We start from the raw sequence: 17,679 nt of genomic DNA on the forward strand, positions 1-17,679 counted from the left end.
GCTTCATCCGTGCCCGCTCGTCTCGTTGTTGCCGGCCGCCGCTGCCGCAGTACTTGTACGTCGACCGTCCTCGCACCCTCGCGGAGCTTCATCCCCGTGTCCGCTCGTCTAGCTCGTTGCCGGCCCCCGCTCGTCTCGTTGCTGGCCGCCGCTGTCCCGCTCGTCGCGTACTCGCGTTACCGACGCCGACGCGGTACTTCTACGTCGACCTCGCCGTCGTCGTCGTCGCTCGATGCGGCCGCTCTGGACGGGCCCTGCCATGGCCACCAAGCCGGTCGGCCCGGACCGCTGCTGCGTCTTGAAACGAACGAGGACTTAGACTGTCTCCAACGGAAAGAACACAAACACGACACCTATTTCAGGATTTGAGTCACGTACAGGAAAGGTCATGTACCCAAAACATTTCTTCTCTAACAGCGAGGCGTGGAGCTCCGGCGTCTTCATCTTCGTCTTCCCCGCGCCCCCTTTGCGCGAACAACACGGATGGGGAGGGAGACCGGAGCCACGCCGGCCAGCCGCAGGAGGTCGCGGGGAGGGGTCCGCCCGCGCAGGGGGTGGGAGGAAGGGAGGGGGGCCACTGGGGCCGGCCATAGTAGGCGCAGGCGCCGCTGCGTCGCCGCTTCGGGGGGGAAGGGAGACAAATGGAGGGAAGGAAGAGAGAGGGCGAGAGATGGGAGGGAGGAGCGGAGGCAGGAGAAAGGGGAGGGGCCGCCGGTGGTGCTGCGCCGGCTGCTGCTGCTGCCGGTAGGCGAGCCGCCTCCGTCCCCTGCCGGGAGAGGGAGAGAGATGGGAGGGAGGAGCAGAGGCAGGAGAGAGGGAGAGAGATTTGTGTCATCTCGAGAGCGAGACGCTTATTTGCGTTTCGTTTCTCGTTGAACGTAAAATGCCTATTGTGTTTGGGTCATCTGTTGGAGCGTGTTTTTGGTACCTAAAATACTGTGAATGACCTATTTTACATTTGGGTTGTGTTATTGGAGACAGTCTTATGAAGCCGGCGATTCCGCGCTGCACACAAGTGACTGACATATGGTATGAGAGGAAGGAGAGCCTTCCGATCCCACTTGGAGGGCTAGGATGAAGCGAAAGTCGCTGAATCCACATCAGCCTAGCACAGCTGCCTGATCTGTCGCCTGGATCCCGGGACGACACCCCACAGCAAAGCCTCGAGGGCCGCCTAGGACCTTCCTACAGATCTATACACGGTACTTGGTGCACGTCTGCTCTCTCTGTTCCTGCCCATTGCGCATTTGCATCGTCGTCGGTGGAGGCAAGTGCTTGCGCATGCGTCTGACGGGAGAGCCGCGGATGTCAAGACGATAAACAGTGAAGAAGCTGACTACTGTTGGTACGTGTAAATACTTGTGCATACAAGAAATTTTCCAAAATCACAGGAAAACAACTGAAACTTGCTATGTAGCTTTGCAGTGTGCTCTCTCTAATCCAAAATTATGAACCAACAACATAGTGTTTGTGATCAATTCATTCGTATAAGACAAATTATAGAGCAAATAAAATGCTGAAAGCACTTACATTGGACACTGTTCTACCTATTTCTTCCAGGCTAGGAAAGGAAAAGGTTTAAGGTGAAGCTGTCTCGTGGAGAGCACAATGCGGTCTGCTCGTCGGAGGGCGGCGAGAGCGAGATCAACCTCCCAGCCGCCGCCAGCCTCCCCGACTCCGACGCCTCCAAGGTAAACCCTCCCGGCGCTCTCCTCCTCCTCCCACCTCCTCCGTTGGCTGACGAAGTGGATTCGCCGATCAGGCCGACGACACGCTGAGGCCCGGTGAGTTCCCCCACCCCGAGGTCGTCTCCGTCCCGCCTCAGGAGCAGAACGGCGACGCACGCCCCGCCCCGCCTCAGGAGCAGAACGGCGACGCCGCCACCCGCCGCCAGCCTCCCCGACTCCGACGCCTCCAAGGTAAACCCTCCCGACCTCCTCCCACCTGCTCCGTTGGCTAACGAAGTAGCATTCGCCGATGGGGGGTTGCCGCAGCTGGGGAAGGAGATCCCGGACAAGCTCGCCCGCGGCGCGGTGGGGTGCATCATCTGCCGCAACGTGGTGCGGTGGTCGGCGCCCGCCTACGCGCCACAAGCAGCAGAGCTCGCCTCCCCGTACTGGCGCTGCCCGGGGTGCCAGCTCGTCTACGCCACCCCACCAACGCTCGCTGGCCTGCACGCTGCCAATTCCGTGCCCGAGCTGCGCGGCACCACCCGCCGCTACTCAATCGGCGCCGGCGGGCTGCGGTCGAAGCGCGGCGACACCAACCTTCCGGCCGCCGCCAGCCCCCCTGATTCCGCCTCCAAGGTAAACACTCGCGCTCACATTCTCCTCCCACTTCCCCGCAACTTGATGTCGATTGGTCTTGCAATTTCTCGTGGTAATTCGTCTGGGCTCTCTGCTTTCGATCAGGAGCTGCCGGACTCCAAGGACCCCGACACTCCAGAAACATTCTCTGCGTTGCCGCAGCTGGCGCAGGAGATCCAGGACAAGCTCGCCCGCGGCGCGGTGGAATGCATGATCTGCTACGACGTGGTGCGGCGGTCGGCGCCCGTCTGGTCCTGCGGCAGCTGCTTCTCCATATTTCACCTCCCCTGCACCCGCAAGTGGGTGCGCTCCCCGGCCTCCGCCGGCGACGCGTCCCAAGCAGGAGACCACGCGTCCCCGTGCTGGCGCTGCCCGGGGTGTCAGTTCGTCTACGCCACCCCCGCCCACGACCTTACCTACACCTGCTTCTGCGGGCGCCGGAGGGATCCCCCCAACGACGACTTCCTCACGCCCCACTCCTGCGGCGAGCCCTGCTCCAGGCCTCTCGAGAAGGCGGAACCGCCGGGCGCCAAGGGGGAGGATGCTGACGCCACCAGGTGCCCGCACGCCTGCGTCCTTCGGTGCCACCCGGGCCCGTGCCCGCCCTGCAAAGCATTCGCTCCGGATCGGCCCTGCCCCTGCGGGAAGCAGATCATCGTGCGGCTGTGCGCGGACCGGAGCACGCCTGTCTCCTGCGGCATACCTTGCGAACAGATGCTGCCCTGCAAAAGGCATCGCTACGAGAAGGTTTGCCACACTGGTTCGTGCGGGGATTGCGCTGTCGTCATCTCTGCTCGCTGCTTCTGCGCCAAGAAGAATGAGAAGCTGCTATGTCGAGAATGGGTGGTAAGGGGAAGCTATCCGAGGAGCACGGCCTGTTTTCTTCCAGTGAGATGTGTGGCCGCACACTTGCCTGTGGCAAGCATATTTGCCACCTGGGGTCTTGTGGGGAGTGCGAGCTCATGCCGGGGAAGGTCACCTCCCTTGCCTTAGGGTCTGTTTAGTTTCCCTCCAAAACATTAAATTTTTTAAGATTTTTCGTCACATCTAATCTTTGGACGTATGTATGAAGCATTAAATATAAATAAAAAATAAAACTAATTACATAGTTTAGATGAAATCCACGAGACGAATCTTTTAAGCCTAATTAGACTATGATTGGACACTAATTATCAAATAACAACGAAAATGCTACAGTGTTGTTTTGCCAAAATTTTCGGCAACTAAACTGGGCCTTAGGATTGCTAATTGTTAGCAATATTGTCAGTGTTTATCTGATGATTCATTGTTTCTGCTTAGATTATACTTGCGCTCTTGGACCCTGGGAATGGCAATGATTTCGTAAGGTGATGTAATTGTATTTCCACATAAGAAGCTCTACAGGTATGGGTCACTTTAAGGCCTGTTTGATACCACCCCTAAACTTTAGTGAACTAAACCGAACTTTCTAGTGGATAGGTTTGTGTACAGAGTAATTCTGAGCGGTCATACCTGGTATGGGTTCGAGGAGACACTGATGCGTTCTGCCATGACCACGGCGACAAGCTGAGGGAATGCTCTGTCTGTCTGTGGACCTGTTATATTATCTGCTTTCACTCGTGAGATTCAGACACGGAGCCTCCAGGACCAGATACAGTGCTACGGATGCACGTCCATAGCAGCAGCGGTGGACCTAGAAAATATTAAACAGTGCTATGGATGCACGTCCATAGCAGCAGTGGTGGACCTAGAAAATATTTTCGGATGACTGAACAACACTGCTGTTGAATCTTAAGTCTCAGCCCCCCTACAATATAGAACTTTGCCTAAAAATTTATAGGGGCTCCACAAGGGTTCCACTGCTACGATACGGATAGGGGGGCTTGAGCCCCCGCCCACCGCTGTGTCCACCCCTGCATAGCAGAGGAGTCCAGTGACATGATTGTGTTCAAGGCGGATGAGACTGATACTTGTTTTCGATACTCCCACATGTTCCTGGGCTACGTGAGGCTGATGCTGAGCGATTTTTTTGGGATGGCACACATGGCTTGTAAGTAATGTTTTTTCTTTTCCTCTATCCCTCTGTCCCTAAAAAAGAGTCATTCTCATTTCTCAAAAAATCAATAACTTTTAACTTTGAGAAAATATATTTAACAAAATATTAATATTATGGTACATAATTAGTATCATTAGGTAGATCGTTGAATATACTTTTATAATAAACTTATTTCGAGATATAAATGTTGCACACATTTTCTACAAATCTAGTCAAAGTTGAGAAAGTTTGATCAGCACGATTCACTTAGCGACTCTTTTTTTACATTACCTTTGGTTTAACTGATTATTATTATTTATGTGCAGGACTACCGGACCAGAGTTCTATGACTTCTGGAAGCTTCTGCTGCAGATCCTCGGTACAGCAGCCGACGTAAGGACTTGGACCATCGCCATGCCCTTCTAGATGTATACTAACTCTCTGCCAGTGAAGATGGGGGAGCAGCTACTGAGGAGCTTTCTCATGAGGCTAGTGGAGCTTTGTTTGATGCTACGCGCTGCAGCCGTCAAGTGCCAGGCAGGGGAGCTGACATTTCAGTGGATGGAGGTGGCAAGGCGTGAGCTTCACCTTGTAGTCAAGAGTATCTATGGAAGCGCCAGGTCTGTCCGCAAGACGGTCATGGGCAAGGCCAGCTTGTCAGTGTTACTCGTGAGATTCAGACACAGAGCCTCCAGGACCAGATACAGTGCTACAGATGCAGCGGCGGACTTAGAAAATATTTCAGGGGGCTGAACAACACTGTTGTTCGATCTTAAGTCTCAGCCCCCCTACACTATAGAACTTTGCCTAAAAATTCATGAGGACTCCACAGGGGTTCCACTGCTAAGATACGGGTAGGGGGGCTTGAGCCCCCCGTCCCACCGGTGTCTCCGCCCTTGTACGGATGCACGTCCATAGCAGAGGAGTCCGGTGACATGATTGTGTTCAAGGCGGATGAGGCTGATACGTGTTTTCGATACTCCCACATGTTCCCGGGCTACGTGAGGCTGATGCTGAGCGATCTTTTTGGGATGGCACACATGGCTTGTAAGTAATGTTTTTCTTTTCCTCTGCCCCCTGTTCCTAAAAAAGAGTCATTCCCGTTTCCCAAAAAGTCAATAACTTTTAACTTTAACAAAATATATTTAATAAAATATTAATATTATGGTACATAATTAGTATCATTAGGTAGATCGTTGAATATACTTTCATAATAAACTTATTTCGAGATATAAATGTTGCACACATTTTCTATAAATCTAGTCAAAATTGAGAAAGTTTGATCAGCACGATTCACATAACGACTTTTTTTACATTACCTTTGGTTTAACTGATTATTATTATTTATGTGCAGGACTACCGGACCAAGTTCTATGACTTCTGGAAGCTTCTGCTGTAGATCCTCGGTACAACAGCCGAGTGAGGACCTGGACTATCGCCTAAGGCCCTCTTTGGCAGGGCTCCGGCGGCTCCGGCTCCTGCCCGTGTTCACCTGTCGGCCGCCCATGGGCCGACAGGGGGCTACTGTTCACCGGAGCTATTTTTCTCTCTCCTCCTTTCCTCTCTCACAGACAGAGCCGGAGCCGCCGGAGCCCTGCCAAAGAGAACCTAACTCTCTGCCAGTGAAGATGGGGGGAGCAGCTACTGAGGAGCTTTCTCATGAGGCTAGTGGAGCTTTGTTTGATGCTACGCGCTGCAGCCGTCATGTGCCAGGCAGGGGAGCTGACATTTCAGTGGATGGAGGTGGCAAGGCGTGAGCTTCACCTTGTAGTCAAGAGTATCTATGGAAGCGCCAGGTCTGTCCGCAAGACGGTCACGGGCAAGGCCAGCTTGTGAGTGTTCTCGACTGGGATCGAGCGAGACCTACTGCTCGGGGCAGGGGCGGACACAGCGGTGGGGCGGGGGGCTTAAGCCCCCCTACCCATATCGCAGCAATGGAACCCCTGTGGAGCCCATATGAATTTTTAGGTAAAGTTCTATAGTGTAGGAGGGCTGAGACTTAAGATCGAACAACAATATTATTTAGCCCCCCTGAAATATTTTCTGGATCCGCCGCTGGCTCGGGGTAAGCCACATCGACAGACTGGTCAGATTTAGAGAGGGCTTAAGCCAGTTTTTCGTAATAGAACTGGGGGCGGCAAACCCTTTCCAAAGGGCAAGGATCTCCTGAAGCCGAGGAATAGTCTTCTAGTCTTCTTCTTTGCATAGGAAAGGAAACCTTTCCAGAGAAAAGGGATGGTGGATTCCTCCATTCCAAACACAGGATGACGTAAGCATAATGAAGGATATGGTTCCTTTGAAAATCCTATTGAAAAACTTCACTCTGGGCGTTCGGTTTTAACCGACAATTCGGTTCGGTTAATTCGGTTATTTAAAACTTCGGTTTTCAGACTTCAGCCCCCGATCGGTTCTCCAGAAAACTGAAAACCGCATAATTCGGTTTCGGTTTTTTCTATTCGGTTTTCGGGTTTCACCGAAATAACCGAAACTTACATAAATTCAACAAACCAACAAGCTTACAAGCCCAGGCGTCTTGATGGGCCGTGGAACTATGGGCCGTGAGGGACTGAGGGCGTGAGGCGACGGAGATGTTTCCAGTTTTCTGGTCTGCAGCATGCACTTTGGTTTGTTCGGTTCCTCGGTTCGGTTTGAGTAGAAAACCGAAGCCGAAGCCGAACACCGAACAGTGCAAAACCATAAACCGAACCGACAACCAAAAACCGAACAAACCGATATTTCAATTCGGTTCGGTGCGGTTCGGTTCGGTTTGCGGTTTGTGGGTAAAAAGTGCCCAGGCTGAGAAAAACTCCAATCCAAACAGGCCCTAAACGCGTGCGCAGTTCACTGTTCATCCGCCTCTCCCCTGACTCAAAACCTTGTAGATCCTTCTGTTTCTCCACGCCTTCCCGTTAGATGTCTGCCACGCGGTCAGACTTCCAGAACCAACTACGCACCACGTCAGCGGCCAACCGTGCATCGACCGCAAAACAAAAATTTCCCCTCGGCCGTGGCACCGGCCTCCCGTGCTCGGTGCTCCTCTCCTCGCCTCTACGTTGCCTCCTCGCCGCGTGGGGCTCAGCTCAAACTCCGCAGCGGCGGCACCCTGCCTACGCCCTCCAGTGCTGGCGCGACGCGTCCTCGCACCAGCTCCGCCCCGCCCGCGGCCGTCGTCGACCAACCGCTGCCCGGCCAGGCCGAGCACGGGCGCGACCGACTGGCGCAGCCGGCGGTGTCCCCCCCTCCCCCGTGCGTTGCTCCTGCTCATCTCCATCGCCGTCCTCCTGCGACATTGTCCGTGCCCCCATCGCAGTCCCCTCGAGTCGTACGAGATGGACACGGTTGACGGTATGGCCAGCCCCTCAACTCCATCCGTCCAGTAGGTGACGTGATCCCCGTCTCCCTACCTCCCTCCCTCCAGTCCACCATTCTTGCTTCTCTCCGTCTCATACTCTCTTCTACTGATTTCCTGGTGCTGCTCTGCAGTATCCGTTGAGGCGGAATCTGATTGCCTTTCAGGCTCAATGATATGAATGCTACTTCCCGATTCTGCGAAAATAATAGACAGGCAACAGTTCTGCTCAGGGAGGTGAGATCTGATTTTACTGGGCCAATTTTTGTTTCACTGAGTCCTTATACATTAGCATGATCAACGTTTTGCAATGCATAGTATACAGAGCCATCATTTATCTGATTACCATTTCTCAGGTTTTGTTGCCTCAATGGACCAGCAAACAAACCAGGATATTAACCATTAGATATGTATTTGTTGCCAATTTTTTTAATCCCCCATCTTAATACATAGGCACTGCTTATTGTTACTGTCCTTGCAATGTGTACCATATTATGTTTTGATCAGGATGGGAATCTGAAATCATGGTACTAAAATAGAGATCATCTTGAATCACCGCTATTTTTTAAAGAATTGCAGGACCACACAACAGACATATAGTTGCAAAGGCAGTTCACATTGCATTGATTCTCACCTTGCATCCAGCATGGCGACCCATCTCCTCATCCTTCCCAACAAACTTCAGCTACTCAACTCCATTTCCATCTCAACTCTGTCTGGCCATTTTCCCTTCTCTCTATGTATGTTCATATCTCCCTATGTTCACTTATGGTTTGGCCAGTTTAGTGCCTAGGTAGCCCAGGACGTCAAGATATCTGCATTTGACATTCCTTTCTTTGTTATGGACTCCACACTGATTTGTTTTTCATTGCCCTAGTACAACTTTAGTTTGATTTGATTTGATTTGATTGATTTTTTTAAGAGTGCCTGCACAATTATAGATGCCCATACCAGGGTGAACTGAGACCTAGCATCAATGTCTATACAAGGTTACTATTTTTCCCATCTTATATGGCCACCCCGAGAAAAAAATGTGCCCTCTAACTGAACACTGGAGCAGTTTGTTTTTGCAGGCAGTAGCTCTAACAGATTGTCATCTGTTCCCGCGAATATTGTTATCCATACTTCTAGACTAACTGGTAAATCTCAAAGTATGAACCTAGCTACATTCTTCCTCTGTGCATGATTCGAACAGAAGAATGGAGTTTGCAGAAATAAGTTCATATGCACATTGCACAGAAAAATATTAAAGACTTCAGTAACTGCACGTTTTTAGGTCCTGTGACCTGCATATTGTTATGCCTAAATAGTTTTTTTATTAAAAAAACCTTTACATACATATGATCTGCCTTGCTCTGTTCCTTATTTCTGGCACCTTGGTTACCTTTCATATCATTATTGTGCTTTACAAAATCTCCTACTGTCCACTACCTGCTTACCTCACGCATCTGTTCTTGGATTAGCATTGTACATATTTATTATTCTGCCTTATTTGTACTGTCTTACCAAATATCCTTCATTGCAAACCTAAGGTTCTTCTATCTTCTAAAATTTTCATCTCAAAAGCGGTACAACAAGTGAAACAATAACATGACTACGTTTGCTAATCTATTTGCAGTCCAAGAATGGAAGCTGTTTGCACACTGCCTTCAATGTTAGTAGCATTCTTTTTTGGCTAAACATTGCAATTTCTTTGGGCCACAGTGAAATGAGTCAGCATATCCAACTGGAACATTTCTGTACACACTAATTTGTTTACTATTTGAGAAGGGAACAGACAAGAACCCATTTGTAACTAATTTTACTAATATTATGGTTACATGTGTAATCATATGACGTGCTGTATTTCCAGTTGTGCGTGGAGCACGGGGGTAACCACTAGTACATACATATATGAGTGGACATGTTAGCAATGTTTCCTTGCTTTCGTTCCATTGAGTGTGTATTGGTTATCTTCAGCACCCACCGTGGCACACCACTGTGAAGAGAGAGAAGAGCTCTGTCTGGCCATTGTGACGGTCCTATTAATTAATTAATTAACGACTATCTTCATCGTGAAAAAAATGTGTGGAGCAATAATAAGGTTGTTATTAATGGCATGATGCGAGGCATTGGTGGAATTTGTTTCACCGTTTTATAGAGTCGTGTTAGAGCAAGCATAATAGTATGCTGTAAGCTGATTAAATACTGAGGTGGAGAAGAGAGAAAATGAGAGAGTAGAAGCGAGCTTTAATCTTACAACCGGCTTAGGTATAAGAACAAAAAAAAAAAAAGTTTGTGAGAGAGACAAGTGGGCGTCGGGTACTTTGCCTGGCTTTACCTACTTCTGCTTTTAATCTCGCTCCTAAAATATAGAAGATAATTTTACATGAAGAATCTAAACTATTTTCATATCACTCCAACATTTTCTATACTTTCGTTCTATTTTGTACATTTGTTGTGGGGACCATTTCTTTACTCCATGTTGCGGTTCGATAGTCCCAAGCGCAAAAAGACTAGAGTTAGAATAAGTTGCTTGAAAGCAGGTTTTTTTTTTCGATCGTGCCAAAGAATCAATACTAGGAGTGGATTTTGGAAACTTTTTTAGGAGCAAAATATTAGAAATAGCAGTGACTTGAAAGCTCATTGTTGATTTAGCAAAAAATTTTTTGGAACGGTTGGAGAAGCTCTAGCTGTAGAAATTTTATTGAATAGGGATTTTGGGATAAAACTAAAATTAAACATCTAGCCTGTTCAGGACAAAGAGGTACTCTATCCAGAACAAATATATAGGGTTGGCGCGTTGTCATCATTAATAGCTAATTAATTAAAGGTGAAATAACACATAGAGGTCAATGAACAGATATAAAACGTACGTGCGCCATCGATAAAATATTCCCGAAATAAAAGATATAATTAATCTGTGCATTGGGTCCACGGATTGACTTTTACATAATAACTAATAATATATATAAGATAAGATATAAGAATACTAGTCTTGCATAGATTGCTTGATGGTTCTCATCTCTACGTAGCATCGTAGTAGATGGATCGATATGATATAGGTACGATTAGTGGTCGGCGGGCGGGGCGGGTGGAGGAGGGGTCGATGCTGCTGGTACCAGTACCGTCGGGGGCGCTGCCGCCCTTGGCGGTGGCGTCGTAATGGCGCAGGACCTCCCTGATGCTCTCCTGCGTCAACGCGTACACCTTGGACATGAGGCGGTCGCTCTTCCTGAATACCTCGGCGCCAGCCTGTGTGATGAGGCTGCGATCGCACAGAAACCTCTCGGAGACGGGGTGGTAGCCGCTTCTCGGCGACGAAGGACCGGAGCATCTTGATGTCAGGCCTTGGACACGCGACGGTTGCCCACCACCACCTCCTCCTCATCCTCCTTCTCGTATAACAGGCCTGGCGTCATGTACGGGCCCACGGGCCCACGAGAAGTAACAGGCGGCTCGAAGGGGGCGACCCTGGCTTCCAACTCGTCGAGCATCTTGTCGGTACGCGCCATGTCCTCCTCGAACCTCGCGGCGTCCTCGGTGGTGTACTCCGTCAGGGCTCTGGGTAGCACCGACGCCATGGCGGCAAACTCGTCCGTCATCCATGGCACTGGCAGCTGGCGGGGCTTCTTCTCCTTCAGATTCAGATGATGATCGTCGTCCGCATCCGCGCCTTGCTGACGATGATGGTCCTCGTCGCGCTCATCGTGCGATAGTGGACGGTGACGCTCATCCTGCTGGACCCCCATGAACAAGAACAACGATCGTCGATCTAGCTGCCCCCGGCTCCGATCGATTCCTTCTCTCCTGCCGTCCTTCGATCGATATGCGATGATAGATATGGCTTTGCCTGGTTCGTTCCTACCTCCTTGGCAAGGCCGAGGCCATTATTATATAGGCCCGGCCAGCAACAGAGTTCGGTTCCGAGACGGTCGGGTACGGACGGTGCTAGTCGGTTCCTAATTCGAAATCGGATCGAATCACTTTCAAGAAAAGACGAATCGGATGAAATCGTTTATCTTGCTTCATACTTGCAAGTTGTAATCTTCCATGGTTGCCCTTTCTACCCGCGGAGGCACTAGCGCCCGGACGTCCGCCAGCGCAACCGGACGTAGCTCCCGGTCCCAGCCAACCCAACCATGGCCCAGCTCCCAAGCTCACCAACGGGAGCATCCCATCTAAGCATCCCCATGTAACAAAAAAACTGAACCGAAGCGCTACCCGCCCGCGTAACGAAAGGGGAGAGCGTGTGCTCACGTCCGCGCTGCCATCCCCCAGCGTACCCACTCCCCAGCCTGAGAAGGATGTAAGGCAACAGAATGCGAGGAAGAGACACCAAGGCGAGACAGTAGAAGGCAATAATGAGAGAGATGCAATACCCCGATTTACTTTTGAAACATCCAAATACAACACTTGCAATATACGTCTAAAAATAGATGAAACATTTAAAACATGCGCACTTACAAAAAAACACATGAAACACTTGAAAAACATTGCAACACATACGAGATAAAACAATTGCAACATATGTGTGAAACATATGCAATATCTAGATCAACGTACTTGCAACATACGTTTGAAAAACAGATGAAACATTAGAAAAAGATGTTTGCAACATAAGTGTACAACCATTGCAACATATGCAACATCTCGATCTACATTTGCAACATTCATACGAAACCGCCCTTGCAACATATCTGAAACAACTGAAACACTAGAAATGTACGCTTGAAACATGCACTTTCAACGCAATGTCACCTTACTGCTTGGACAAATGGAGCTCATCATTGTGGAGCTCGATGCTAGAGTACGCGGAGGTCGCTAGTGCGGAGCTTGTCAAGTGGCACGGACCTCGATAGTGGCCGCGACAAGTGGATGGAGTGTGGCCGCTACGACAGGCACGAGTCCGGGCGAGGGAGGCACGTGGCGTGGGCGGGCGGTGCCGATGGAGTCTGTCCCGTGAGCGGAGGCCGGCACAGCACAGATAGAGCGGGTATGTGAATGAGTAATAAGGATAAACCGTGACCGAACGGGAGTAACAGACGGACACCTGTAACATATCTTTATAGTTCTACCCGTATTGTTGTCTCTTTTTGTGCTTCGCTTTACTGAAAAGCTATGACTGAAAGTACGTTCGCTGATTTGTTGTGAGAGAAAAAACATTGTTCGTTCGATGAAATAGTACGACTCATCATAAGAGAAATACGTGCTTGTGTTTATATGTGTCCGTCCATATTTACGATACAGCGAGCGACTAAAATTCATTTATATTTTCTCAAAATTTCTCAAATGTTTTTCCCCTGCTCAAGGCCAAGGTGACGACTGGTCACCGGTCCTCTGAATTCGCCCCTTCGGGCTTCGGGGTCTAGGCATCCCACGTTGCCACCTCAGCACTACTTAATTTGCTGATGGATGGACGAGCAGTTGAGGAGCAAACAGTCTGCCTCCTCCCGAAACCCTAGATTATGGCACCCTTGACTCTGCTCCCTCCGTCCCAAAATTAAATAATCTATCATTCAAATTTTGTCGCACATAACAATACTGCAGCATCAACAGGTTCATTTTTATAGGAATTAATTAGTGGCCGGCGGGCGGGGTGGGTTGAGAGGTCGATGGCGCCGTCAGCAGTGTATTCTAGGCAGCCCTTGGCGTCGCAGTGGTGCAGGATCTCCCTGGCGCGCGCCTGCGCCTGCGCGTACAGCTTGGACATGATGCAGTCGCGTACCCTGATCTTGTCAGCGGTAGCCTGGGTGAAGATCCTGGGATTGGACAGGAGCCTCTCGGAGAAGGGGTGGTAGCCGCTCCTCCCGGCGAAGGACCGGATACGCTTGATGGAAGCCTTCAACACGCGGCGGCCGCCCTCGCCCACAACCACCTCCTCCTGCTCCTTCGGCTCCGGCGGCAATAGGCACGGTAAGGTGAACGACGATACAACTGGCTCATGAGCAGTAGCAGGGTCGAAGGCGGCCATCTTGGCCTGGAAGTCGTCGAAGAGCTTGTCGCTACGGGCCATCTCCTCGTTGAACCTCGCGACGTCCTCGGCGGTGTATTCCTTGAGGAGCATCGTCGTCCGACGGGCCTGCTTCTTCTGATGATGATCTTCGGCGCCTTGCTGATGGTCCTCGTCATGCTCGCGCGATGGACGATGACGCTTATTCACCCCCACGACCACCTGCTCCTCCTGCTGGATCCCCATGAACAAGAACAACTTCGCTCCGATCCTTCTCAATCGATTTCTTCTCTTGTGCCGTTCTTCGATCGATGCGATGATGGATATGGCATTGCCCTCTTTGGCAAGGCCGGGCCCATTATATAGGCCGGGCTCAGTTTCGGACGGGGTACGCTGCTGGTCGGTCGGTTCCAATTTGAAATCGATCGAGATTCGGATCAAATATTTGCTGCACCGCCTCCACCACCCAGAGCAATCAGCGTGGGCGGCCTGGGCAACACGCCACACCAACATAGTCACCATGAAAGGAGGAAGGGACGATAACCACTGGGAAAGCCTCAAAGCACTGCTACAGATGCATCCCGGGTGTGGGTGGGTGATGGGAACACCACCTCCTTTTGGTGGGACGCATGGCTTTGGAGATTACTCCCTCCGTCCTCAGAAAAAGAGTCGTTATGGGAGTCATGTTGGTCAAACTTTCTCAACTTTGACTAGGTTTGTAGATAATGCTTGCAACATTTATATCTCCAAATAAGTTTATTATGAAAGTATATTCAACGATCTACCTAATGATGCTAATTATGTACTATAAATATTAATATTTTGTTAAATATATTCGGTCAAAGCTAAAAGTTATTGACTTTTTGAGAAGCTGAGAATAACTCTCTTTTTTATAGAGGGAGTACTTCCTGGCGGCCAAATTCCCCTGCTTGCTCAGCCACTGCGTGACTCCAGTGCTTCTGACAGAAGTCTACCAGCTCGGCCTCACTCACTTCCTGGTGCCGCGGTTGTCTGCTATGGCCTCATCAGAACTTGACTTGTTCAGCAAATGATAGCTACCACCAGTTTGACGCACCAGCCTGACCTGCGGTCTTCCAAGATACTGCTCGTATTTACCCCCGTGCCGCACCCCCCCCCCCCCCCCCCCCCCCCCCCCCCCCCCCCCCCCCCCCCCCCCCCCTCCCCCCCCCCACCCCCCCCCCCCCCCCCCCCCCCCCCCCCCCCCCCCCCCCGAGTCTGTTTCTTTGGTTGGCTTCTGCTTAAAGACCGTATCTAGTGCTGTGCAAACCTCTATCACAAGAACATTCTTGATGATGACATTGCATCTGTGAACTATGCAACCAAGCTGCTGAAACCTCTGAGCACCTCATCTTCCACTGCACCATTGCCAGACAGTTCTGGGATCACCTTGGATGGCAAGGCCTCGGACTACCGCCCACCACCGAACTATGGAGCATGCCTCGGCCTCATACCGTCCCAGCGAAGCACTTCAACACGCTCATTTTCCTCTGTTGCTGGCACATCTGGAACCACAGGCACGACGTCGTCTTTCGGCATCAACAACCATGCCTCCGCTGACTACTCTCCTCCTGCAAGGAAGCTTGCCGCCTCTGGGGGTGCAGGCTTCGAAAACAAGATAGAATTGTCATGGATGTTTGGTGTCAACTATTTACTATGTAATTTATTTAGCCCTTGACTGTTTTCTGTAACCAAAACACTTTGTTGTGCCTCCATGGCACCTTCCATGCACCGCCTTGCCGGAATCAATGGACTCAAATTCAGGTGGGGCTCTCACCCCTTCGGTGATGTCTTAAAAAAAAATTAGGCCGCTTCGTTTATATATCTTCTTGCTTTGGACTTGAATCTTGCATGCTTGCCCTTGCTAGTTCCTACTGGCTCGCCCGGAGGCTCAGGGGCTACTGTCGGGCTCAAATATCAAGACGCCCGGGTTAGACAGTCCTAATAATCTGATAAGGCCGCCTTAATGATTAGAGGTGTGGCCCAGACCTGGTCGTGGGCCTCCACGAAGGAGGCCCGAACTTACTCAAAGCAGCCTGGTCGCTCGGCCTAGCTTGCACGGCAGCCAAACTGGAAGCTCCGCCCCGTCCGACCCCAAGGAAGACAGGGCCCATATGGCCTGAGGGTCGGTAGTGCGGACCGCCTTGCCCGACAGTTGCGGGTGAATCCGACCCCACGAGCACCGACCTCGCCTCGCCCGAGGACAGGCGTGAGAGCTCCGATTCGCCCGACCCCCCAGGAGGAGTCTCGACTCTGATCTGTCCCGCAAGGCATGCCCCGAGGTCAGACATGGAACATCCGGGGCCTGCGGAGGACCAGGATGTCCCCCCATGGCTAGATGGGCGCACGACCGACATCATGGCGCTACGCCGCGATGGAAAATTAAGCACGCTTCCAACCTACGCGTAGCCGCGATGTGCCATGCCGAGGAACGTACACCCACTACAGTACTAGGCAAATCAGCCTCGTGCACGACTGACGGCTCCCTCACGCCCTCACCGCCGTTGGCTCCACAACCATCGGGGGCTGCTCCACGACCTCGGCGGACGCCACCTGCACACCCACTGGCGGGTGTTCCCCGGCAGACGATGTCGCGGCCACCGCTAGCGCCTGGTTCACCAGGGCGAGGGGGCTAGCCGACAGCTGATGCATGGCCTGGCCCCTGACGCCCGCGTATGGCGCTAGCTCCAAAGGAGCCAACACCGGGTCCGCACTGCACGAGGGATGACAGTTAGCAACCGACAAAAGGCGGACGACAAAACAACGCAACACCAAAAGGGAGCGCAACTTATGTTTCCCTCCATGGGTGTTTCGGGGGTGGACCCCCTAGACCCTACCAACTCCTCGCCAGGGCGCAGCCTCTTCTGGCCCTCCGCGAGCTCAGTAGGGGGAGGACGGCTCGCCAAGAATGAGCCGAGGGGCGATGCGAGGGTACACACCTCCATCGCTTGCCCCTGGGAGTTACCTTCCTCCGCGTGATGCAGGGACAAGGCCGGAGCCCCCTGGGACATGCTCGCGCCCTCAGTCGCCGGCGACTGCGCAGCCGCCTCCTGGTGCTCGCACTCTAGGATGTACCAATCGACCTCGTCCGCGACCGTGGTGGGCCACTCCCCCTCCCCCGCTTTCCTCCTCCTCCTCGTCAGAGGTATCCTCACCGCGATCACGCTTCGCCTGCCTTTGACGCTCCTTCTTTTTCCTATCCTCTTTAGCCTTCCTCTGGCCTTCGTTCGCAAGACGGTTTGCCGCCCTCGCGGCAGCATTCCATGGAAGGGACGCTGAACGCTCCGTTAGCATGAAGCCCCCCAGCTAGGCGTCAACCAGAACATGATCAGGCAAAACTAGGAAACGTGAGAATGGAAAATTCAAAAGGAAAGAGGGGAGGAACTTACGAATTCAATGAAACCGTACTCCGGGCGCATTGGGGGACACCCTGGCACCGAAAATTGGTAGCCACGAACGGCGCCACGGGGCCCTCCCGAGAGTCCATCGCATCCTTGATGCACTGAGCGATCTTCGAAAAAGTGATGGGAGCTCCGGTGAGCACCGTCCCCTCAGATGGTGCACCCGGAGTCATCTGGTGCAGGGGGAGAGCGCGCACCATCAACGGCGCCACCCTCCTTTGGTGATATGCGCCGATCACGCCGGCCCCATCTAGACCCTTATCCTTTAGGATCTAGATTGGCGCCATGTGGTCTTTGATCCTCTTCACGTCTTTCCCCGGGATCCCCCACGTCCATCGCTCCGAGGCTGCCCCGACCGCGTTGCCGGAGAACGCCGATAGAGTGAACTCTGGTAAGGCAGGGGCAGCGACGTTCTTCAAATAGAACCCTTGGGAACGCCACCCCATGTTGGGCGCCGCTATCCTCGCATGGATATAATCGTGGGCCCAGCCATGCCTGAGGGAGATACCGACGCACCCCATCAGCATGGCACCTCGGTCTGATCCGGCATCTTCTCCTTCACCAGATCGGTAGTGAAGAAATGGCACCAAATATCCCAGTGGGTTTCGATCCCTAGGTAACCCTCGCACAGCGCAGTGAAAATCACAATGTGCTGGACC

The 17,679-nt window shown here is 51.9% G+C and overlaps 1 protein-coding gene across 1 annotated transcript; it reads left to right on the forward strand.

The window, feature by feature from the left end:
• The first annotated feature begins 483 nt into the window (after positions 1 to 483).
• Positions 484 to 3,357, forward strand: LOC136470747 (uncharacterized). The gene is made up of 4 exons (XM_066468484.1): positions 484 to 744; positions 1,566 to 1,704; positions 1,780 to 2,306; positions 2,412 to 3,357. Exons 1-4 carry the CDS (start codon positions 484 to 486, stop codon positions 3,297 to 3,299), a joined length of 1,815 nt encoding a protein of 604 aa, XP_066324581.1. The 3' UTR covers positions 3,300 to 3,357.
• The last annotated feature ends 14,322 nt before the right edge of the window (positions 3,358 to 17,679 follow it).

Source organism: Miscanthus floridulus, chromosome 8 (assembly GCF_019320115.1).
Source record: "Miscanthus floridulus cultivar M001 chromosome 8, ASM1932011v1, whole genome shotgun sequence".
Classification (NCBI taxonomy): Eukaryota; Viridiplantae; Streptophyta; class Magnoliopsida; order Poales; family Poaceae; genus Miscanthus; species Miscanthus floridulus.